A 24,597-nucleotide genomic window follows, 5' to 3' on the forward strand; every position below is an offset into this window, starting at 1 on the left:
ATATAGGCAAAAAAATATTTTGTTTTATTTGGGATGCTAAACCAGACAAGACAAAGCGTGCCTATCTATATAATGAATATTAATTGGGTGGGTTGAGATTATTTAATATAAAAGCACTAAACCCCTCTCAAAGCTTCAGTTATTGAAAAGTTTTACTTGGGCCCGAAATGGTTCTCAAGTAGATTAATAAGAAAAGCTCATCCATTGTTTAAAAATGGCCTTTTTGCCTTTGTGCAGATTGCCATGTCTCATTTTGGATTAATTGAAAATGATACTTTTTTCAAAGTATCTGTCTTTTTCAAACAAGCATTGCAGAACTGGCTACAATTTCAATTTCATCCCCCTGAAAAGTTAGAAGAAATATTACAACAAATATTATGGCTGAACTCAAATGTGCTGGTTGATAAAAGACCTGTATTTATGGGAAAGATGTTTGAAAGATGTTGAAAGATGTTTTTAAATGATATTGTAAATTGGAATGGTAGAGTTATGTCTTTCATGGAGTCATCATAATTGTATGGGAAGGTCTGCTCAATCCAAGAATACAACCAATTGATTACAGCATTACCCCAAAAATGGAGGAGGCAGGTGGCAGCGGGAGGAGGTAGGGAACTGGTCAGTCTGCCCAATATAAAGGATCAAAACTGGCAGAGGGATAAAAATATAATACATTGGAAAGTATACCAATTTCATTTGAGGACCAGGGTGTTGACAGCTGTGCAATACAGACTGCAAAATAGTTGGGAACAGATTTTTGATGTACTGATTCCATGGTATATATGAGTTGATATATAAAATTACGCAAGATCGAAGACTTCGTGCTTTTCAGCTAAAATTATTATATAGAATTCTTGCCACCAACAAAATGTTGAATATTTGGGGCATAAAATCATCGAAGCTCTGCAGATTTTGTTGTGAGGATACAGAATCCATAGACCATTTATTTTGGTATTGCCCTCAGGTAGCCTGTTTTTGGTTTCAGGTTCAGGAATGGCTGAAAATGCATAGCATTGATCTAAAATTGACCCTAGAAATAGTACTGATGGGAGATCTGGAGAGACCGGGTCAGTCAATTACTAATATACTAATAGTCTTAGTTAAAGTATTTATCTTCAACTCGCAATCTGTGGATTCTATTCTATTAGATAGATTGAAATTGTATGTTCAACATCACAGCATAGTTGAAAGATATATGGTGCATAGAAATTCGAAGAGGGTAGCCAGCAGAGATAGGTGGGATGGGCTGAGGGAAGCTTTGAATGACACTGAGGGGCAGTGTTGTTACAGTTAATCCCTGTTTGCATGAGGCTGTTGCCGTGCAGGTGTATGTACACATGCATTACACACACACACACCCTCATTCAAATGCACACATGTAAATAGTGCCATACATGCACTCAAACATATTGAGTTGGCCTTGCTGTTATATTTGTTGTCCTTGATGTCTTTTGTTTTTTGCATGGTTTTCTGTTTTCCTTTATCTTTTTTCGGTTGTTGGTGCATGGGGGGTGGGGAGTGGAATTATTTTCTATATTTTTTCTCGGGGAGGGGGGGGGGGTCTTGGATTCTTGGATGGTTGAGGGGCATCTCTTGGGGAACTGTGGGGGGGGGGGGGGGGGGGTCTTAGAGGGCTGATCTGTCGACGTGCCCTTGAGCAGGGCGTTGACTCTGGTTGCTTCTGTGTGTCGCTCTGGATGGGAGGCCGTTAGATGATTAATGTGATGTAGTTGTTGAGCGGCTTCACCGCAAGTGTATTGTATGTTTTAAATATTCATTAAAAAAAGAAGAGTCTTGGTGGTTCCAAACTTCTTCTATTTAAGAATGATGGAGGCCACTGTGGTCTTGGGGACATTCAATGCTGCAGAAATGTTTTGGTACCCATCCCCAGATCTGTACCTCGACACAATCTTGTCTCGGAACTCTACGGACCTCTACAGACCTCTTCGACCTCATGGCTTGGTTTTTGCTCTGACATGCATTGTCAACTGTGGGACTTTATAAAGACAGCTGTGTGTATTTCCAAATCATGTCCAATCCAACCGGTATCACAACCGGCCGTGATTGGGAGTGTCAGGACCCGGTGCGAGAAACAGTCACTAATAATCGTCAGAACCCAGAAGATGAGGCAGACACAGCAGTACTAGAGATGGTGGTTTAATAAAAGAACAGGCAAAGAAACTAAATCCACAATGTCCAAAAATAAAGCCAAGAGGCACAAAATGGAAATCCTCCAAAATACAAAAGAAACTCCACAAAGTGGTAAAAAACAGCAGGGAAAAACAAACCTCAAAAGACTACTCAAATAATACACAAGAACTAAACCAGAGAACCTCTGGAAAATCCAACAAGAGAAATATCTGTATAAAACAAGGCTTGGGCTGGGGCTGGGTGCTAACTTACAAACACTGAGCAAGGAACTGAGGAACACACAGGGTTTAAATACTAACAAGGGAATGACCTACAGGTGCAAACAATAATTAGAGCAAGAAAAACAAAAGGTACAAAAAAGGTGCAATGGGGACATCTAGTGACCAAAACCCGAACAGTCTTGGCCAAAACCTGACAGGGAGTCCCATAGGGCGGCGCACAATTGGCCCAGCGTCGTCTGAGTTTGGCCGGTGTAGGACGTCATTGTAAATAAGAATTTGTTCTTAACTGACTTGCCTAGTTAAATAAAGGTTAAATCAAATTGAATTTACCACAGGTGCACTCCAATCAAGTTGTAGAAACATCTCAAGGATGATCAATGGAAACAGGATGCACCTGTCCTCTCTGCTATTGCAGTATGCATTTTCTACTATCTTCATCTAATCACAAAATCAGGACACACTCAGAGATCATTTACAATGCCTTCAGAAAGTATTCACACCCCTTTACTTTTGACATATTTTGTTGTTTTTAGAGCCTGAATATAAAATTGATTAAATTGAGATTTTGTGTAACTGGCCTATACGCAATACCCCATAATGTCAAAGAACATTTTTACAAATTAACAAAAAATGAAAAGCTGAAATGTCTTGAGTCAATAATTATTCAACCGCTTTGTTAAGGCAAGCCTAAATAAGTTCAGGAGTAAAAATGTGCTTAACAAGTCATATAAGTTGCATGGACTCACTCTGTGTGCAATAATAGTTTTTTACATGATTTTTAAATTACTACCTCATCTCTGAGGTCCATCAGTCAAGCAGTGAATTTCAAACACTGATTCAACCACACCAGTTTCGAATAGTCCCCGCGATATGCAACTTTTCAGGGAAGTCAGGAACCAATATGCATAGTCAATTAGGAAAGCAAAGGCTAGCTTTTTCAAACAGAAATTTGCATCCTGCAGCACTAACTCCAAAAAGTTCTGGGACACTGTACAGTCCATGGAGAATAAGAGCACCTCCTCTCAGCTGCCCACTGCACTGAGGCTAGGAAACATTGTCACCACTGATAAATCCATGATAATCGCGAATTTCAATAAGCATCTCTCTACGGCTGGCCATGCTTTCCACCTGGCTACCCCAACCCCAGCACACAGCTCTGCACCCCCTGCAACAACTGGCCCAAGCCCCCCCGCTTCTCCATCACCCAAATCCAGACAGCTGATGTTCTGAAAGAGCTGCAGAATCTGGATCTGTACAAATCAGCTGGGTTAGACAATATGGACCCTCTCTTTTTAAAATGATCCGCCACCATTGTCGCAACCCCCATTACTAGTCTGTTCAACCTCTCTTTCGTATCGTCTGAGATTTCTAAAGATTGGAAAGTGTCCGCGGTCACTCCCCTCTTCAAAGGGGGAGACACTCTAGACCCAAACTGTTACAGAGCTATATCCATCCTGCCCTGCCTTTCTAAAGTATTCTAAAGCCAAGTGAACAAACAGATCATCGACCATCTCCGCTATGCAATCCGGTTTCCGAGCTGGTCACGGGTGCACCTCAGCCACGCTCAAGGTCCTAAACAATACCATAACTGGCATCGATAAAAAACAGTGCTGTGCAGCCGTCTTCATCGACCTGGCCAAGGCTTTGACTCTGTCAATCACCACATTCTTATCGGCAGACTCAGCAGCCTTGATTTCTCCAATGACTGCCTCGCCTGGTTCACTAACTACTTCTCTGACAGAGTTCAGTGTGCCAAATCGAAAGCCTGTTGTCTGGGCCTCTGGCAGTCTCTATGGGGGTGCCACATGGTTCAATTCTCGGGCCAATTCTTTTCTCAGTATATATCAATGATGTCGCTCTTGCTGCGGGTGATTCTTTGATCCACCTCTATGCAGACGACACCATTCTGTATACATCTGGCCCTTCTTTGGACACTGTGTTAACAAACCTCCAAACAAGCTTCAATGCCATACAACACTCCTTCCGTGGCCTCCAACTGCTCTTAAACGCTAGTAAAACTAAATGCATTTTCTTCAACTGATCGCTGCCCGCTTCCGCTTGCCCGCCTAGCATCACTACTCTGGACGGTTCTGACTTAGAATATGTGGACAACTATAAATACCTAGGTGTATGGCTAGACTGTAAACTCTCCTTCCAGACTCACATTAAGCATCTCCAATCCAAAGTTAAATCTAGAATCGGCTTCCTATTTCGCAACAAAGCCTCCTTCACTCATGCTGCCAAACATACCCTCGTAAAACTGACTATCCTGCCGATCCTTGACTTCGGTGCTGTCATTTACAAAATAGCCTCCAACACTCTACTCAGCAAATTGGAAGCAGTCTATCACAGGGCCATCTGTTTTGTCGCCAAAGCCCCATTTACTACCCACCATTGCGACCTGTATGCTCTCGTTGGCTGGTCCTCGTTACATAATCGTCGCCAAACCCACTGGCTCCAGGTCTTTGCCAGGTAAATCTCCGTCTTATCTCAGCTCACTGGTCACCATAGCAACACCCACCCGTAGCACGCACTCCAGCAGGTTTATTTCACTGGATATCCCCAAAGCCAACACCGCCTTTCCTTCCAGTTCTCTGCTGCCAATGACTGGAACGAATTGCACAAATCACTGAAGTTGGAGACTTATATCTCCCTCACTAACTTCAAGCATCGGCTGTCAGAGCAGCTTACCGATCGCTGCAGCTGTACACAGCCCATCTTTAAATAGCCCATCCATCCAACCAATTACCTACCTCATCCCTATATTTATTTAAGTATTTTTTCTGCTCTTTTGCACACCAGTATTTATACTTGCACATCCTCATCTGCACATCTATCACTCCAGTGTTAATTACTAAATTGTAATTGCTTCACCACTATGGCCTATTTATTACCTTACCTCCTTACTTCATTTGCACACACTGTATACAGATTTTCTATTGTGTTATTGACTGTACGTTTGTTTATCCCATGTGTAACTCTGTTGTTTTTGTCCCACTGCTTTGCTTTATCTTGGCCAGGCCGCAGTTGTAAATGAGAACTTGTTCTCAACTGGCCTACCTGGTTAAATAAAGGTGAATATTTTTTTTACTCATCCCAAACCATCTCAATTGGATTGAGGTCGGGTGATTGTGGAGGCCAGGTCATCTGATGCAGCACTCCATCACTCTCCTCCTTGGTCAAATAGCCCTTACACTTTTTGTATATGTGGCAGTCAGCAGATAGTGTGTAAAAGGCAATGGGTTGTCTGTCCAGATTTAAGGTAGCACAAGGTTTATAGCCCGAGAACTCAACAATCTAACTGCATTCACAACGACAAACACTATGACGTGCTCCTTTCCATACATGTGTGCCAGCAGCATACCACCCTGCACACCACTACTGGCTTGCTTCTGAAGCTAAGCAGGGTTGGTCCTGGTCAGTCCCTGGATGGGAGACCAGATGCTGCTGGAAGTGGTGTTGGAGGGCCAGTAGGAGGCACTCTTCCCTCTGGTCTAAAAAATATCCCAATGCCCCAGGGCAGTGATTGGGGACACTGCCCTGTGTAGGGTGCCGTCTTTCGGATGGGACGTTAAACGGGTGTCCTGACTCTCTGAGGTCATTAAAGATCCCATGGTACTTATCGTAAGAGTAGGGGTGTTAACCCCGGTGTCCTGGCTAAATTCCCAATCTGGCCCTCAAACCATCATGGTCACCTAATAATCCCCAGTTTACAATTGGCTCATTCATCCCCCTCCTCTCCCCTGTAACTATTCCCCAGGTCGTTGCTGCAAATGAGAACGTGTTCTCAGTCAATTTACCTGGTAAAATAACGGTAAAATAAAATATATAAATGTGACTTTCTGTAGATAGTAAACCCACAGGATGTCGCATGCTGAGGTCGCACCCAAACGGACCTTTTATTTAACCCTTGTTTTACCAGGTAAGTTGACTGAGAAACATTCTCATTAACAGCAACGACCTGGGGAATAGTTACAGGGAAGAGGAGAGGGGATAATTAGATGACCGTGATGGTATGAGGGCCAGAGTGGGAATTTAGCCAGGACACCGGGGTTAACACCCCTACTCTTACAACAAGTGCCATGGGATCTTACGTGACCACAGAGAGTCAGGACACCAGTTTAACTTCCCATCCGAAAGACGGCACCCTACACAGGGCAATGAGATTTTTTTTTAGACCAGAGGAAAGGCAGCCTCCTACTGGCCCTCCAACACCACCTCCAGCAGCATCTGGTTTCCCATCCAGGGACCGACCAGGACCAACCCTGCTTAGCTTCAGAAGCAAGCCAGAAGGGTGGTATGCTGCTGGCCTTAGTCATAAGACTGGGCTTATAGATAAGTCCCACAAAGACAAGTTTGTATCAGGTTAGAAAAACAGTAGCATATAACAAGAGACTATTCTTTAAGCAGTAAAACACGGGATAGCATGAATAATTATTACATTTTCCATGACACCTGATGAAAAAAAAATGGGATGGGATATCACTGCAGAATGCTGTGGTAGCTATGCTGGTTAAGTGTGCCTTGAATTCTAAATAAATCACAGACAGTGTCACCAGCAAAGCACACACACACCTCCTCCATGCTTCACGGTGGGAACCACACATGCAGAGATCATCCGTTCACCTACTCTGTGTCTCACAAAGATACGGTGGTTGGAACAAAAAATCTCAAATTTGGACTTATCAGGCAAAAGGACAGATTTCAACCAGTCTAATGTCCATTGCTCATGTTTCTTTGCCCAAGCAAGTCTCTTCTTATTATTGTTGTCCTTTAGTAGTGGTTTCTTTGCAGCAATTTGACCATGAAGACCTGATTCACACAGTCTCCTCTGAACAGTTGATGTTGAGATGTGTCTGTTACTTGAACTCTGAAGCTTTTCAATTTCTGAGGCTGGTAACTAATGAACTTATCCTTTACAGCAGAGGCAACTCTGGGTCTTCCTTTCCTCTGGTGGTCCTCATGAGAGCCAGTTTCATCATATAGCTTGATGGTTTTTGCAACTGCACTTGAAGACATTTTAAAAGTTCTTGAAATATTCTGCATTGACTGACCTTAACGTCTTAAAGTAATGATGGACTGTCGTTTGTCTTTGCTTATTTGAGCAGTTCTTGCCATGATATGGACTTGGTCTTTTACCAAATAGGCCTAACTTCTGTATACCACCCCTACCTTGTCACAACACAACTGATTGGCTCAAACGCATTAAGAAGGAAAGAAATTCCACAAATTAACTTTTAACAAGGCACACCTGTTAACTGAAATGCACTCCATGTGACTACCTCATGAAGCTGGTTGAGAGAATGCCAAGACCGTGCAAAGCTGTCATCAAGGCAAAGGGTGGCTACTTTCAAATTTCATTTTTTGGTTACTACATGATTCCATATGTGTTAATTCATAGTTTTGATGTCTTCACTGTTATTTTACAGTGTAGAAAATAGTAAAATTAAAGAAAAACCCTGGAATGAGTAGGTGTCCAAACTTTTGACACACCTACTGCAACCATTTAAACAACTGCATTAGCATAAGAAGCAAAATGTATTTTACTTACTGATTTACAAGTGGATATCTTCTGTCCAAAAACATTTATTCCGCACTGGAATCAAAACTGTTCTCACTCAGAGCCCTCATCTATTCGTTCTGTCACTCCAGAGCCCTCATCTATTCGTTCTGTCACTCTCCTGGTCAATTTCTGCAATAATCCCATCCAAATGTATATACTTCGATATAGCTTTCCACTCTTATTAGCCATGTTTTACTTTTTCAGTTTTGAGAAAAGTTTGTAGAAGAGAACGAACCTCGGCGTAACATAAACTACCGTGCGTCCTGTTTGCGTTCACCTGAAAATGAACATGGTTGCGCACAGCTCAAATCAAAACAAATTTTATTGGTCACATACACATGCTAGACGATGTTATTGCGAGTGTAGTGAAATGCTTTAGGTAAATAATGTACTTACATTCAACTCTAACATGATGGCTGTTTGTTGTACAAAAGGCGTTCACATACTGCTGGAAAGCCCAGCTCATTGGCTATCTAGCTAGCTATGTTCCAAAAGGATAGGTGATTGGACCAAGACACTGTCAATCAAGTGAACACTCATCTCATTAGTGCGTAATGATAGCTGACCTAATTGACGTGTTGTGTAGCCAATACGTAATGTAAAATGATGAAACAAGTTTGGTTTGCTTTTTAGAGTGTCTGAGGATTGCACAGAAACCGAACTTGACCGGGTTCAACAACGTTTTGCCGATTAGATTTTTTTAAATTGTTTTGTTGCAAGTTGAATGAGTCGGAATTCATGCAAAACGCTGTATAAAACATGGATCACATTTTATCTCTGGGACCCTCAGGATGACAAATCAGAGCAAGATTACTGAATTGTAAGTACATTATTTACCTTCAGAGGTGAATGTATCAAACCAGTTGCCTTGATAAGTGTTTTGTTGTTGTGCACTATCCTCAAACAATAGCATGGTATTTTTTCGCTGTAATAGCTACTGTAAATTGGACACTGCAGTAAGATTAACAATCATTTAAGTTAAGTTTTCTGATGATATAAGACATGTCCATGTCCCGGAAAGTTGACTGTTGTTTACAACGCCATTCTAGTCACATATAGCATATTGAGCAGCAACTGTCCCGATTTCGGGATTCTGTAGTTAAGGGAAGTTAAGTTAAGTTAAAGGAAAAGTATTCCAAAAGTAACAAAGTAATCAGATTATTGAATTTGGGTAATCCAATAGTTACATTCCTGATTACAATTTTGGACAGGTAACTGAGTAACTAACAGATTACATTTAGAAATGTATCTGTATCTACTATAATGATAGTTTGTTGCCTTGATAAATCTACCCATACTGTACAAATAAGATGGATATACTTGAAGATATATTATAAATGCATTTTATATATTTTGTATACACAAGAACAAGGTTCAAGTGAAAATGCTAATGCACTGTAGACCAGTACTGATTTTCTGCATGTATCAAATGCTAACATAGTCAAATTAAATGCTAACTTATCAAATGTTAACAGTCATAGCATCAGTGCTAAGCTGGCTCATTACAATATGAGGGCCATGCTCGTGTCTCCGATGGCCTCCAGGTATTTGGCATAGCTGTAGTAGGTGGTCCTGAGGTGGATGTGATCGTGGGTCTCTGCGGTCTCCACCGCCTGCTGCCACTGGCCTGATGCCTGGTAGAACTTGTTCAGGGGGTTGAAGCGCCCGCAGCAGTTATTACAGCTTCTCTGCATCCTCCTGTGGGGCCATTGGAAGTCTAGTAACACTTAAGATTAGAGACATTATTCATAGGTAAGAAGTTATTCTGTAATGATGATCTTAAAGACAGTACACATGTAGTGTTTTAGTATGGACAGATATACTACTAATGACATCATAAATTTATTAAGACAAAAGTGGTAAATACTCCATAATAGCATGTACTTACTACACTATACTTTTTACACTATTACAGGGTAATCACATAGGTGATGCTACTGGTACAAGTACTAGGTGCCGACAGTATATGTGGTAATGATAAAATTAAACAACCTATAGTTGACCATTATTTTACTCTATGTACCAGGTATGACAATACCTGGCTAAGGAAATGAATTGAAAATGAGGTGAAGCTACCATTAAATGCTATGATCACCTACTGGTGGGTTGGTTTTCTTACCAGCATGCCCAGCTGCAGGGCCAGTACCGCCACCCTGGCCTCCAGTTTAGGCTCGGTCTCGGCACCCGTAGTGCCCGCACTGCCCTGGCATTACCCATGTTCCCCAGAGACACCCGGGCCACATCCAGATGGCGGTTCTTCACACACATCCTCGCCGTGTCGTCCTATTCTGCCTCACTGCAGAGAAAGAGTAGAGACATTTTGTTTGATCATAGACGTTAGAGGGAGACATTTTGTTTGATAAAGTATATTAGGAATAAGATAAGATCAGCAACCATAATGCAATAGAGAATGGAAAACTATTGACTAACATAGCATTGGAAAAAGGAAAACATTGTAAACCACTTCCTTTCTGATTCAAGGTCATTCAGTAAAACGTTGAAAGCATTTGTAATAGTTATTTGATTTCTTGCATATACAGGTCAGCAATTGATTTCTGGCACACTGCCCAGGCTCCACTTTCAACATCGAACCAAATCAACATCTCTAAATCTCTTCTAAACCGCTTTAACACGTAAACATTGATTTAAATCACAGACAGCGGTATGAATCTGTGCGTGGGAATCCAGACCCAGAGCTCAGGGCAGGAAGCTAAGCCTTGGATATATGCTTGCCACGGGGTATTAGGCATAGAAGAATGGTTGCAGGGAGATCCAACTCAACTCTCTCACAAACACACATGCATGCACGCACGCACACACTTATTCTCTCTCTCGCTCTCTTTCTCATCTACGTCAACCTCAATCCCCCATTCACTCAGCCACCATTCCAGATTCCACACCCATCTGGACCCTATTTGTGTTCCCCCTCCTCCAACTTCTCTCTTTAGCTGATACAGATGTGGGTTTGTTTATTAAAGTTAGGCAACAGGAAATGCCCGGAATCTTTAGGGGCCTTGGTACTCACTGGCGGGGGAAAAATGAGGCCAAGCTTGCCTTGCAGAGACCCGTGCTATGTAGCACTGCACTTGCAGCCAAAAGCCTGCTCTCTATGGCCACAGCCCCTCAAATCCCCAAGGCTCTATCGTTCTCTGAATCCAAGTCTCACACAGATCTTTCAGAGCCAGAAAATAACCTTAGTAGGTTTGGCGACACAGAGAGAAAGACACAGAGAGAGTAGGTAAACAGACAGAGATAGAGAGATAGAGAGGGTTTAGGATTAAAAAAAAGGACAGAGGAGACCCTTTTGCCTTTTGCCCCCCTCTGACCGTTTTCCTATCAGGAAACGCATCCTGTTGCTGGTCGGGCTGTGGGGGCCAGTGTGTTTGTCGCTGTCACACACACACAGGCAGAAGAAGAGCTGCAGCATCTGGAACGCCACTTAGGCTCTATGGGCTGTCCTCTCTAAGTGAGTCTCAGGAGCACACATTCTCACACACAGAGTGAGGGAGGGAGTTGTCTGGTCAAACCTGTTGGAGCCACAGACTGATATCTCCCACCCCGAACCCTTTATTCTAATCATTTTTTGACCGCTGGGACTGAGCTGTACCAGGAGCACCGACTCTTCCCATAGACCAAGAGAGCAGGAGCACCAACTCTTCCCAGATAGAGAGAGAGAGAGAGCAGGAGCACCAACTCTTCCCAGAGAGAGAGAGAGAGCAGGAGCACCAACTCTTCCCAGAGAGAGAGAGAGAGCAGGAGCACCAACTCTTCCCAGAGAGAGAGAGAGAGCAGGAGCACCAACTCTTCCCAGAGAGAGCGAGAGAGAAACAGGAGCACCAACTCTTCCCAGAGAGAGCGAGAAAGAAACAGGAGCACCAACTCTTCCCAGAGAGAGAGCAGGAGCACCAACTCTTGCGAGAGAGAAACCGGAGCACCAACTTATCCCAGAGAGAGAGAGAGCAGGAACACCAACTCTTCCCAGAGAGAGAGAGAGCAGGAGCACCAACTCTTCCCAGAGAGAGAGAGAGAGAGCAGGAGCACCAACTCTTCCCAGAGAGAGAGAGAGCAGGAGCAGCAACACTTCCCAGAGAGAGAGAGAGCAGGAGCACCAACTCTTCCCAAAGAGAGAGAGAGCAGGAGCAGCAACACTTCCCAGAAAGAGAGAGAGAGAGCAGGAGCACCAACTCTTCCCAAAGAGAGAGAGAGCAGGAGCAGCAACACTTCCCAAAGAGAGAGAGAGCAGGAGCAGCAACACTTCCCAGAGAAAGAGAGAGCAGGAGCACCAACTCTTCCCAGAGAGAGCGAGAGAGAAACAGGAGCACCAACTCTTCCCAAAGAGAGAGAGAGCAGGAGCAGCAACACTTCCCAGAGAGAAAGCAGGACCACCAACTCTTCCCAGAGAGAGAGAGAGCAGGAGCACCAACTCTTCCCAAAGCGAGAGAGAGCAGGAGCAGCAACACTTCCCAGAGAGAGAGAGAGAGAGCAGGAGCACCAACTCTTCCCAAAGAGAGAGAGAGAGAGAGAGCAGGAGCACCAACTCTTCCCAAAGAGAGAGAGAAAGAGAGAGCAGGAGCACCAACTCTTCCCAAAGAGAGAGAGAAAGAGAGAGCAGGAGCACCAACTCTTCCCAAAGAGAGAGAGCAGGAGCACCAACTCTTCCCAGAGAGAGAGAGAGAGCAGGAGCAGCAACACTTCCCAGAAAGAGAGAGAGAGAGCAGGAGCACCAACTCTTCCCAAGGAGAGAGAGCAGGAGCACCAACTCTTCCCAGAGAGAGAGAGAGCAGGAGCACCAACTCTTCCCAGAGAGAGAGAGAGCAGGAGCACCAACTCTTCCCAAAGAGAGAGAGAGCAGGAGCACCAACTCTTCCCAAAGAGAGAGAGCAGGAGCAGCAACTCTTCCCAAAGAGAGAGAGAGCAGGAGCAGCAACTCTTCCCAAAGAGAGAGAGAGAGCAGGAGCAGCAACACTTCCCAGAAAGAGAGAGAGAGCAGGAGCAGCAACTCTTCCCAAAGAGAGAGAGAGCAGGAGCAGCAACACTTCCCAGAAAGAGAGAGAGAGCAGGAGCAGCAACACTTCCCAGAAAGAGAGAGAGAGCAGGAGCAGCAACTCTTCCCAAAGAGAGAGAGAGCAGGAGCAGCAACACTTCCCAGAAAGAGAGAGAGAGCAGGAGCAGCAACACTTCCCAGAAAGAGAGAGTAAGAGGAGGGTCAAAAGAAGACTAAAGCTTGCGCAGTGAGAAATCGCTCTTCCAGCTGACAAAGCCCTTTCTTGGTTAAGCCTCAGTGAGCTGTCAGTGAGCAACTGGCCCTTAGCAACACGATCCAGACGATCTGCTCTGCTGCTCTACTCTGCTTCTCCACTTTCCCACTACCCCTGGTGTAGAGTCTGAAGAAAAAAAACACAGAAGAACGAAGAAAGAAACTGAAGGGATAAAGAGACAGGCGCCTACACAGTGAAGAAAATAACTTGAAACTGCAGAGAACCAACGGTGAGGAGGGCAGCCAGAAGAAATCAGAAGTGGAGAGAAAAGGGGTGATACAAGTGGAAAAGAGACGGTTGAAGAGAGAATAGCGAGGTTTGAGACCAAGAGTCAAGCTGCAGCCAGTCACCAGAGCCAGTGGAATGGACCTCGGTGTCGGTCGGATTAAACCCTGCCTGCCCACTGTGCACTCCGAGGAGGAAGGCTGAACCAACCCACCTCCACCACCAAAAACAAATGAGGATGAACGGAGATGTTCTTTAGCTGAGCTAACAAGACGTTCCCTTTTTTCTTCAGCGGTGCGACTGCCTGGGGTTAGCATTAGCAGCTAGCTGACTGGCAGTGGAGGAGGAGGAGAACCGGGGTGCCCCAAGCGCCGCTGGTGTTGCTGCCCAGGAGAGGCAGAGCAGCACGGGAGAGGAAGAGGGGGACGAAGAGAGGGAGGAGGTGGGGGAGGGAGAGGTGGCGGGCGGGCAGCGGTGCATGGCCGTGCAGCGGCTGGTGGCGGTGGCGGTGATGGTGGCCCTGCTGTCCCTGGTACTCAACAACGTGGCAGCTTTCACCCCCAGCTGGGTGCTGCAGGCCCTGGAGGATGGACGCAAGCGCAACGTGGGGCTGTGGAGGATGTGCCCTGTCATGACTGGAGGAGAGAGGGACCGGGATGAACCTGGGGCTGGGGGGGGCGGGAGGAGAGGTCAGGGGACTCAGATGCCGTGTGAGGGTCTGGGCTGGGGCTCGGAATACACAGGCTACCAGGAGTCCCGTAGCACTGTCAAATGTAATGTGTGTTTGTGTTTCATGAGTGTGCTTCATTCCAAAACCCATAGTTAAGAGTGCGCCTAATTGATGTGCATGTATGGGTAGATGGATACTGTAGGCCTATTGGGCTCCTGAGTGGCGCAGCGGTCTAAGGCGTCACTATAGACCCTGGATCGGTTCCAGGCTGTGCACAATTGGCCAGGCGTTGTACAGGTTAGGGTTTGGCCGGGGTAGGCCTTCATTGTAAATAAGAATTTGTTCTTAACTGACTTGCCTAGTTAAATAAAGGTTAAATAAAATAAATAAATAGCAAAACCAGAAGCAGCATGATCCTGGCCAGCTGCATAACAAGCAGCGGCAGTCCAGCTGCATAACAAGCAGCGGCAGTCCAGCTGCATAACAAGCAGCGGCAGTCCAGCTGCATAACAAGCAGCGGCAGTCCAGCTGCATAACAAGCAGCGGCAGTCCAGCTGCATAACAAGCAGCGGCAGTCCAGCTGCATATAACAAGCAGCGGGAGTCCAGCTGCATAACAAGCAGTGGCAGTCCAGCTGCATAACAAGCAGCGGCAGTCCAGGGGACCTCATTCAGTGATAACAAATAGCAATAACAATAACAAACAAAAATAACTGTCAGAAATCATAGGGCATTGTCTACAGATGCAAAAACAATGTTGATTTGCAGTGAATACATCAGTTCATTAAGCCCTTGATAAAGGCTACACACAAAGATGCATCATTGTACTGACATTGATCAGCTCAGCTCATGAGTGGTTATTTGATATGACACATTGGACTCTGATATCAACAGGTGTCATCACATGATTTTGCCCTAATGTCTCTGGTTTAGTTTGAGATAATAACTTGCCCTATTCATAATTTCTCCCTCCAGTGCAGTTTGACATGATGCGAGCGTGTAACCTGATGGCCACAGTGGCGCTGACGGCCGGTCAGCTGATCTTCCTGCTGGGCCTGATGGAGCTGCCCTTTGTCACCCAGGACTCCCAGTGGTGGGAGGAGGCCATCGCCGCACTCTTCCAGTTGGCCAGTGAGTACTATACATCCACACCAGTATGTTGAATACACTGCACAACATGACATATAGCCTAGCCTAATGTCAGCAACCTCTGGTCCGCGGACCGGCACTGGTCCCTAGAATGAAGTTTACCGGTCCTTGAGATCGTTAGGTGTACCTGATTATTATAATTGTTTTCTCAAGTGATAGTTTTTAATTTCGGCAGTCCTCCAAAAAGGGAAGGAAGGGTAATAGCTTGCCAGTCATTGGCACAAAAAAATGGTTGAGAAACAGTAACACTGGCCTATACCGTGACTCTGACATGATGTGGCAGTCCCAGTAGAGTGGAAACCAGACACCTACAAGCCTGGACATAACCACTGCAGCGGGTCAAGCACAGAGTTGAATTCGATGTGAAATTTGATAAAAATATACATGCCATGGACATTTTTGTTCCATTTTTCCAAAACACAAATGAGTGTGGAGGCCAGCAGACACCTAAACATAAGTGAGAGACAACAACACTAAAAAACACCTATTACACGTGTCTGACTTTTGATTTCAACTTTGAAATGTTCAACAGAGTCGCTTGAGGCTTTTCTGAGCATTCCTCAGATCTAAAAATGGTCACAGTGTGTTGCTGTAAAGAAACATAAAAGTCCCTTGTTGTTCCCCAGTAGAGCACAAAAGAGGAACCCTTGGAGCTTTGAGGATTGGCTTGAGGACAAAATGCATAAATAAATCCAGAGCAACCAAACAAATCAAACTGGGGGGTGACTAGGAAACAGAAAAGGGAAAAAAAAGACTAGAATCAGCCCTTATCGTTCCAAGAAGGAATTTTCTTGGAAAGTCAATTAAAGACGATAACAACCAGGAATAGCAATGGGAAGAAAGAGAGGAGGTGGGCGGTAAGGGCAAGGGCAAATCAAGATCGTGGCCCGTGTGGCTCAGTTGGTAGAGCATGGTGCTTGCAACGCCAGGGTTGTGGGTTCGATTCCCACGGGGGGCCAGTACAAAAAAGTATGAATGTATGTACTTGTAAGTCGCTCTGGATAAGAGCGTCTGCTAAATGATGTAAATGTAAGACCCCTCTCCTTCATCCATCCCAGGGGATTGTGCGGCAGTGTGGGCATGGCCTTGTCCCAGTGCCCCTTTTGAGGAAGTGTGACGTTGTCACATTTTGTTGAGTGCACAGCTTGTTGTTTAGGGATGTCAGCCCCGGGTAGTATTGTGGCACAGCAGGCGCAGCATCCAAGGGTCTGATGGCTAAATATAGCAGGCCGTCAGTCTGGGCTGGTGGGCCGGCCGGAGTTCCAGCGAGCCAGGGAGCGACTGTCTGGCGCCAGGATATCCCTGTTCAGGACGAGGAAATGCCTGCGGCTACCTGTTATGCAAACCCCGAGCAGAGGAGGAAACAGGGGGAGAGCAGACACGAAAGACAGTTCGACAGGGACTGACTGTGTTCTGGAAGTGAGGGTGTGTGTGTATATGTGTGTGCGCGTTCGTGTGTGTGTGTTGGGTTAGTTGGTAGATTAATGCTGTAGGGTGGGGACAGCCGCTGTCCAGATAATCTTGGCCTAGCTTTTATGCCTGTTTACAGAATGTTCAGGAACAGGGGCAAATACAGGGTCCCCTCTCGATGCTAGCTTCTTCGGCAGGCATCGCCGGGACTTTTATCTGAAGGTCTTAGACGGGACCCACCCAAATAATCACTGATTCCCTTCCAAAAGAACCCACTGAGACAAACTATTGCTTGGCATGCTATAAAGTGTCTCTCGTGGTAAAGGGATAATGCACCCCCAAAATAAAAATCATGAAGCTCCTGTCATTTTGGTGAAACCCTATGTTCTATCTGTGGGTAAAATACACATTTCCCCCATGATTTAACTTCGATATGGTCCGTCTGTGAAATTAGTAAATTGTGTATCATAGCTAGAGTGCATTCGGAAAGTATTCAGACCCTTTGCCTTTTTCCACATTTTGTTACGTTACAGACTTATTTTTAAATGAATTAATTTGTTTTTCCCCCTCATCAATCTACACACGATACCCCATAATGACAAAGTCAAAACATATTTTTAGAAATGGTTGGAAATGTATAAAAAAACAAAAAACGATTACAGCCTTGAGTCTTCGTGGGTATGACGCTACAAGCCTGGCACACGTATTTGGGGAGTTTCTCTCAATCTTCTCTGCAGATTCTCTCAAGCTGTCAGGTTGGATGGGGAGCGTTGCTGCACAGCTATTTTCAGGTCTCCACAGAGACGTTCGATCGGGTTCAAGTCCGGGCTCTGGCTGGGCCAATCAAGGACATTCAGAGACTTGTCCCGAAGCCACTCCTGCGTTGTCTTGGCTGTGTGCTTCGGGTCATTGTCCTGTTGGAAGGTGAACATTCTGAGTGCTCTTGATGAGGTGTTCATCAAGGATCTCTCTGTACTTTTCTCCGTTAATCTTTCCCTCGATCCTGACTAGTTTCCCAGTCCCGGCCACTGGCATTCAGGCCAATCTTGGTTTCATCAGACCAGAGAATCTTGTTTCTCATGGTCTGAGAGCCATGTGGGCTGTCATGCCTTTTACTGAGGAGTGGCTTCTGTCTGGCCACTCAACCATAAAGGCCTGATTGGTGGAGTGCTGCAGAGATGGTTGTCCTTCTGGAAAGTTCTCCCATCTCCACAGAGGAACTATCAGAGTGACCATCAGGTTCTTGGTCACCTCCCTGACCAAGGTCCTTCTCCCCTGATTGCTCAGTTTGGGCAGGACAGCAGCTCTAAGAAGGGTCTTGGTGGTTCCAAACTTCTTCCATTTAAAAATGATGGAGGCCACTGTCTACCTGGGGACCTTCAACACATTTTTTGGGTACCCTTCTCCAGATCTGTGCCTCGACACAATCCTGTCTCGGAGCTCTACAGAAAATCCCTTCTACCTCATGGCTTGGTTTTTGCTTTGACATGCACTGTCAACTGTGGGACCTCACATAGACAGGTGTGTGTCTTTCCAAATCATGTCCAATCAATTGAATTTACCACAGGTGGACTCCAATCAAGTTGTAGAAACATCTCAAGGATGATCAATGGAAACCAGATGCACCTGAGCTCTATTTTGAGTCTAATAGCAAATGGTCTGAATACTAACGTAAAGAAGGTATGTTTTTTGTTTGTTTAATAATTTGCAAAAAAATATATAGAAAAACCTGTTTTTGCTTTGTCATTATCGGGTATTGTGGGTAGATTAATGAGGATTTTTTTTTATATGTAATACCTTTTAGAATAAGGCTGTAATGTAACAAAATGTGAAAAAAGGGAAGTGGTCTGAATACTTTCCGAATGCAATGTACATGTTTCTTGTCACTGGAGATAGGGGATAACACACTATCGCATTTGATAACGCTTTTAAAACAATTACCTGCACTCCAAATCAGCCAATAGGCATTCTTGTCTAGAACACATCCATCCGTTCATATCGTTATGAAAAAGTATATACTTTGCTTAGACGTGCCCAATCTAAACAGCGTACCAAATTATTCAACCCAATTTCTCCTTCAAGTATCATCTCGCAATGCGCCCTGTGTGTCTGTGGGAAATGTGTGTTGTTGCCATAGCAACATACTCTGCACTAGTGTTTTTTAACACCGTTAATCATAGGGATTAGGTGTTTGGGGTGGATTATCCCTTTAATACAATGGCAGATGAATTAGGTATGGATATCTATGGCGGTCGTTGGTAGCTGTTTTCAAAAACAGGCCGTCTATTATAATACATTAGTAAGAATAGTGACACGACTAATGAGCCAGACAGACACATACACACCTACTTCCACCAGCTAAAAATACATGCTGCTGGAAAAATGGCATCTTCCTTTGTACTCAAATGCCACTATCTGAAGACTTCACCATATTTGATCAACAAGACTGAGCAAAACAATAGATGACTTGCGATGACCCTTGGTGAGGACTTCATAGCAGAAGAGATAAATGTGAAAATGAAAATGATAAATGTAAGAGATAACAATGGTTACTAGGTATCAGTGTTCCCAAGGCTACTCATTGCCTTATTATACACTGAGTATCCAAAACATTAAGAGCACCTGCTCTTTCCATGACACAGACTGACCAGGTGAATGCTATGATCCCTTATTGATGTCACTTGTTAAATCCACTTCAATCAGTTTAGATGAAGGGGAGAAGACTGGTTAAATAAGGATTTTTAAGCCTTGAGACAATTGAGACATGGATTGTGTATGTGTGCCATTCAGAGGGTGAATGGGCAAGGCAACAGATTTAAGTGCCTTTGAACGGGGTATGGTAGTAGATGCCAGGCGCACCGGTTTGTGTCAAGAATTGCAACGCTTCATGCTCAACAGTTTTCCGTGTGTATAAAGAATCGTCCACCAACCAAAGGTGGGAGGCATTGGAGTCAACATGGGCCAGCATCCCTGTGGAACACTTTCGACCCCTTGTTGAGTCCATGCCCCGACGAATTGAGGCTGTTCTGATGACAAAGGTTGGGGGGGATCCTGGATGCTGATTGGTTGATAAACGTTAGTTATTTTCAAGAATCCTGGGGTAATGCCTGTTAACTTTACATTTGAATAATCAATGCACATACACTGTCCCGCAGCCCAGCCAGGCAATTCATGAACGTAATCTCCACTGGAAGAAAATCGAGACATTATTTACAATATGTTTAAAACCAGCAAGCTCAGTGATTTCCCAGCATTCCCAATGCCTTCACTTAATCTAGGCTCAAGTGTAAAAGGCCTTCATTTCCTGAGTTCGGTTCAGTTTAGTATACCTCCACCACTCAGCAAATCATCCCTCGTTCCTCTCCTCCCCCACTGAGAATTGGCCTGTCTCTCTCTCTGCTGTGAATGGGAGTTATTTTTACCAGCAGCCAGTCTTTCTCGGGAAAGAATGCTCTGTTTGCGTTTTCAGATGAGCCAAAAACCTCAGCTATCACATGCAGACAGTGGGATAACAATATCCAATTCCATTCAGTGATATCTCAACAGTGCTATCGGCAGCAGGTCTGAGCCTTGGCTGAGTATAACACCGGCCCGTTTTCACCCCTTGAGACTGATATGCTCAGGAATGTGTGACGGAATGGAGAGAGTCAAGATCAGAGGGTCAAAGGTGAAGGGTTAGAGATTCATGTGCGTTTAAGATTCAGGTTTAAACTCTGTTGCACTTAAGCCGGGGGGGTTACAGCTGGCACCATGCCCAAACTGTGGCCTTGGCAGTTGTGTCTCCCCTACACAACAGGGCATTGGCACAACTAAAACAAAATATACCAGGGGAAAATGTGCTTCTTTCTGGAGGGTTAGAAAAGCAAGTCAAAAGCGATAGGCGGTGTCAAAGGAAAGCCCCAAAAATGGTCAAAGACTCCAGTCACCCAAGTCATAGATGGTTTTCTCTGCTACCGCACGACAAGAGGCACTGGAGCACCAAGTTTAGGACCAAAAGGCTCCTTAACAGCTTCTACCCACAAGCTACAAGACTGCTGAACAATTAATCAAATGGCCACCGGATTATTTACATTGACATCCCCCCATTTGTTTTTTTTACACTGCTGCTACTCGCTGTTTATTATCTATGCACAGTCACTTCACCCCTACCTCCATGTACAAATTACCTCAACAAACCTGTAACGCTACCCCCTGTATATAGCCTCGTTATTGTTATTTTATTGTGTTACGTTTGAATATTTTTTACTTTGTGTATTTGGTAAATATTTTCTTAACTCTTTCTTGAACTGCACTGTTGGTTAAGGGCTTGTAAGTACGCATTTCACGGTAAGGTCTACACATGTATTCGGCGCAGATGACAAATAAAGTTTGATTAGATTTTGATTTGATATCAATTGGAGATCAATTGTAAGTAATCAGTAAGGTAGTGCATTTCCAGGACTTTCACTAAGTATGATAAGATGATAAGTGGTTCAGTCAATCAGGGCTCTATTGTGCGACCATTTTACTTGCACTTGTGGCTACATATTTTGCTGTGCGACCTGGAATTAGAAATTAGGAGCACCAGTGCGCCTAGAAAAATTCAAGATTCTAGCTTTATTACATCAAATATTTTTCCTTGTGCTCAAATATTTCTGGGTGCGGCAAAATGGTTCAACTTAGGCGCACACGGTACTCCTTCTAAAAAAAAGTTCAAGGTAGTGCCCTGTCAGTGTCTTTCGGACTGCCTGATAGATATTGTCAAACGGCCCAATAGAGGGGGGGGGAGGAAGAAAGGATGGAAAGAGGAAGAAGAGGAAGGAAGCCAGAGAGATTAGACTGTGCCCCAAAAAAAAAGCGGTTCACACAGCCCACCCAGCCTGGAGCCCCAGCACTGGGGAGGTGAGGGGCTTTGTGGTTTCTTAGAAAAGGAGTCAGGGAGACACACACAGACGGACAAACACTTGCACTCAAATGCAGACACACCTTCACATAAGACACATACACACACTCATAAGTCACACAGGCATATATACAATTACCTACTGACATCCTCTCATAAACAAAGACCGGCTTATGAATCGGAATGACCCGTAGAGAGAGAGAGCCAATTACACAACATTTCAACGCTAGTCCAGCACTGGCACTGGCATTCTGACCTGCCACAGGAAACTGACTGATTCAAATCCTAATGGGCCATCATCCCATTTTCCAGCAATTATTTTTGGTGCCTTTATTTATACCAACTCTTGATTGGACATGCTCCCAGATGAGTGTTATTGATGAACTATTGACTGGCTCCAGGCATTACTTAAATCCATGAAATGCACTTCCTCTTTGAGATCTAGGTTAGTGGTCAATCCATTGTGGCTGATGGTTAATTTCAGTTACAAATGTTGTCATACTTTGTGGGAGAACAGGGTTGGTTGGGAGGACAGGGTTAAATCCCCCCCCCCCCGGGGTTATTTCACCAATTCATATCCAAACCTTAACAGTGTGATGGTGACCAAAAAAAGGCAAAAACAGAGAGCTAAAGTTTCTTGATGAACAATGAAATAGTTGACTCTTGTTGAGAATAGTATTCTCTCTTTTGTGATCTTCCTAACCTGGATCATAGTGGCGTAGGCTACAACAATGTGTTTTAAGATTAAATCAATAAGGAATTAGAATGTCCTTAAAACTTATTTGCATAGCTTTTGTGAGAAGTATGACATTTCCTTGTGTTTCCTTTGATGCTGAAATCTCAGAAGCCAATCCCAGAGAAAAAAAAACATTGATTGTTAATGCTCTTTTAAGTTGTGATGAAATTACTGATATACTGTCAATGCTGACTAGAATGAATCGTGAAGATTTTAGAAAAGTTAGCAACAGTGAGATTAGATTTTACATCCCCTCTCCATTAACGTCACTGTTAAAGAAATTCAATTAATAAATTGTTTCAGATGAAGACCAAAATACACATCGGCACTTGAGGAGCTACAGTATTTGTTTTAAATGACTCAGGTCTCATTGAATTAACCCTTCCCTGTCTCTCCCTCCCCAGGTTTTGTGCTGGTAATCGGCTTGGTGACGTTCTACCGGATCGGCCCGTACACGCACCTGTCCTACTCGTGCTACGTGGACATCGCCGCCTGCCTATTGGCCACTCTGGCCGCCGCCATGCTCATCTGGAACATCCTGCATCGCCGCGACGACTGCCTCACGCCCCGTGTCATTGTTATCAGCCGCTCGCTGGCGTCGAACTTCCACCCACGCCTCGACAACGACTATGTGGAGTCGCCCTGCTGAGCACCCCTGAGCCCTGACCTCCATTCGTCAATAAGGACAACCTAACATGCTGAAGAACAGACAATGTTCTGACTGTCTCCTCATATTCTTATCCGACCAGGTGCCTCAATGAATGACTCTATAGAAGACACTTGTTTTGACGTGACTCTACCGGTGCTGGACTAACATGCTTTCACTGTCGTACAGTTTTACATCTTCTCACGTGATGGCTATCATCTACAATGACTCATGGACTCAAATGCTGCCCTGGACTGAGTAATGCTCCTTGCTGCAAGGATAGTTTCTCCATAAAACCTCCATCTAAAATTCTGAATGAAAAGTCAGTGTTAAAAACCATAAGCTGTAGTGAATGTATCATTTTAGTAGACATGCTGTAAGCCAATTACTCAAAGGTGTGCTTGAAGGTTTGTTTGACCTGGAATTTGTAGAGAGAATTTTGTATTTCCTCGGCAACACCCCCTGAAAACACCCTGGAAGAGATCAAGCTGGGTCTTGACATGTTTTGTTCTATGTGTACTTATGTAATAACATATATTTCCTGCATATTGTTTATATTATTCTTAATATTAAAAGTGATTTAGGTTACAACTCTCTAGTTAGCATCGACTTGAAAATGAGTTAACCCCATCCAATACATTCAAAGTATACTTAAAAACTGTCGATTAGGTACCATATTTCTACCTTAATCTTGAGAACACACTGTTGTCAAGTGAAGTGTACGCATATTAATTCATTCTATCCAAACCACCAAAGGGTGTTTAATGGCAATTTGACAACACATTTTGCTCAGATCCTCAGACCTCAGGACATTCATTCATATTATGTACAGTCATTGATGATTTCAGATTGGCCCAACAGACACAGTAAATACCATAAACATTTGAGCTCATTTGGTAAGGACACTTTCCTTTTGATAATCTGCTCACTTGTGGTACATGTACTTAAATTAGTGGTATACAGTTGTATTAAAATAATGATCTTATATCATATTGCTGCAAAGAAATCAGCCGTTTGTGGAGTAGTCACTTTCAAACCAAACAGTGAGTATGCATGAAAATAATAATAAATAAGACAAATGCAATAATGTCTAGTGTTGTCTCTTTAAATTACTGTTCTATTGTGTAGGATGTCCAGGATTCTTATAAATTCTGGTATTTGTGGCAAGACAAAATATTGGCAACACAAAGCAAAAAACCCATGCAAAACTTCACAAACCATAATTTAGAGTAGATTTAGAGTAGACAATTTAGAGTGAAGTTTCATTGTAGTTGGTGTCAGATTGGCTTTGATGTGACGGAAGGAAAGACATGAATTGCAGTGTAAGTCATCAGCTGACCCTAACTTAAGTCTCCTAACCCCAGATTTTTATCAAAATTCAATTTTGCTCAGTGTTGCCAACTATCCATGACGATAGATCATTTTGGTCAAGGAATCCAATTCGGAGTAGTTTTGGTTCAATTGGTTAGTTTTGGTTCAAACACTTGCTTCCCACCCCCTGGCTTCACTGCCCTGGATTTGGCCACTATGGCTGCCCTTGCCATAGTTATACCCTGCATGGCTCGCATACGACCAACAGCATTTGCTACCCCAGAGGGTTCTTCTAGGGCTGGCCCTGGAATGGATGACCGCTTTGTCATGATTCTGTACATGCACCCGAGGATCTGCACCCAGGTAAGAAGACATGATA

At 44.2% G+C, this 24,597-nt stretch overlaps 1 protein-coding gene across 1 annotated transcript; it reads left to right on the plus strand.

Moving 5' to 3' along the window:
* The first annotated feature begins 12,519 nt into the window (after window positions 1-12,519).
* LOC129860334 (transmembrane protein 204-like) lies at window positions 12,520-23,994 on the plus strand. The gene is made up of 3 exons (XM_055930652.1): window positions 12,520-14,188; window positions 15,060-15,215; window positions 22,666-23,994. Exons 1-3 carry the CDS (start codon window positions 13,894-13,896, stop codon window positions 22,908-22,910), a joined length of 696 nt encoding a protein of 231 aa, XP_055786627.1. The 5' UTR covers window positions 12,520-13,893; the 3' UTR covers window positions 22,911-23,994.
* Window positions 23,995-24,597: the final 603 nt, after the last annotated feature.

This window comes from Salvelinus fontinalis, chromosome 8 (genome assembly GCF_029448725.1).
Source record: "Salvelinus fontinalis isolate EN_2023a chromosome 8, ASM2944872v1, whole genome shotgun sequence".
NCBI classification, from domain to species: domain Eukaryota; kingdom Metazoa; phylum Chordata; class Actinopteri; order Salmoniformes; family Salmonidae; genus Salvelinus; species Salvelinus fontinalis.

What these genes read in the sequence shown, in the direction of transcription:
- LOC129860334 (XM_055930652.1), top strand. Translation starts at nt 13,894, where the DNA reads ATGGCCGTGCAGCGGCTGGTGGCGGTGGCGGTGATGGTGGCCCTGCTG. An exon ending in GTCCCGTAGCACTGTCAAAT is followed by an intron (nt 14,189 to 15,059) that starts GTAATGTGTGTT and finishes TTCTCCCTCCAG; the next exon opens with TGCAGTTTGACATGATGCGA. An exon ending in CGCACTCTTCCAGTTGGCCA is followed by an intron (nt 15,216 to 22,665) that starts GTGAGTACTATA and finishes CTCCCTCCCCAG; the next exon opens with GTTTTGTGCTGGTAATCGGC.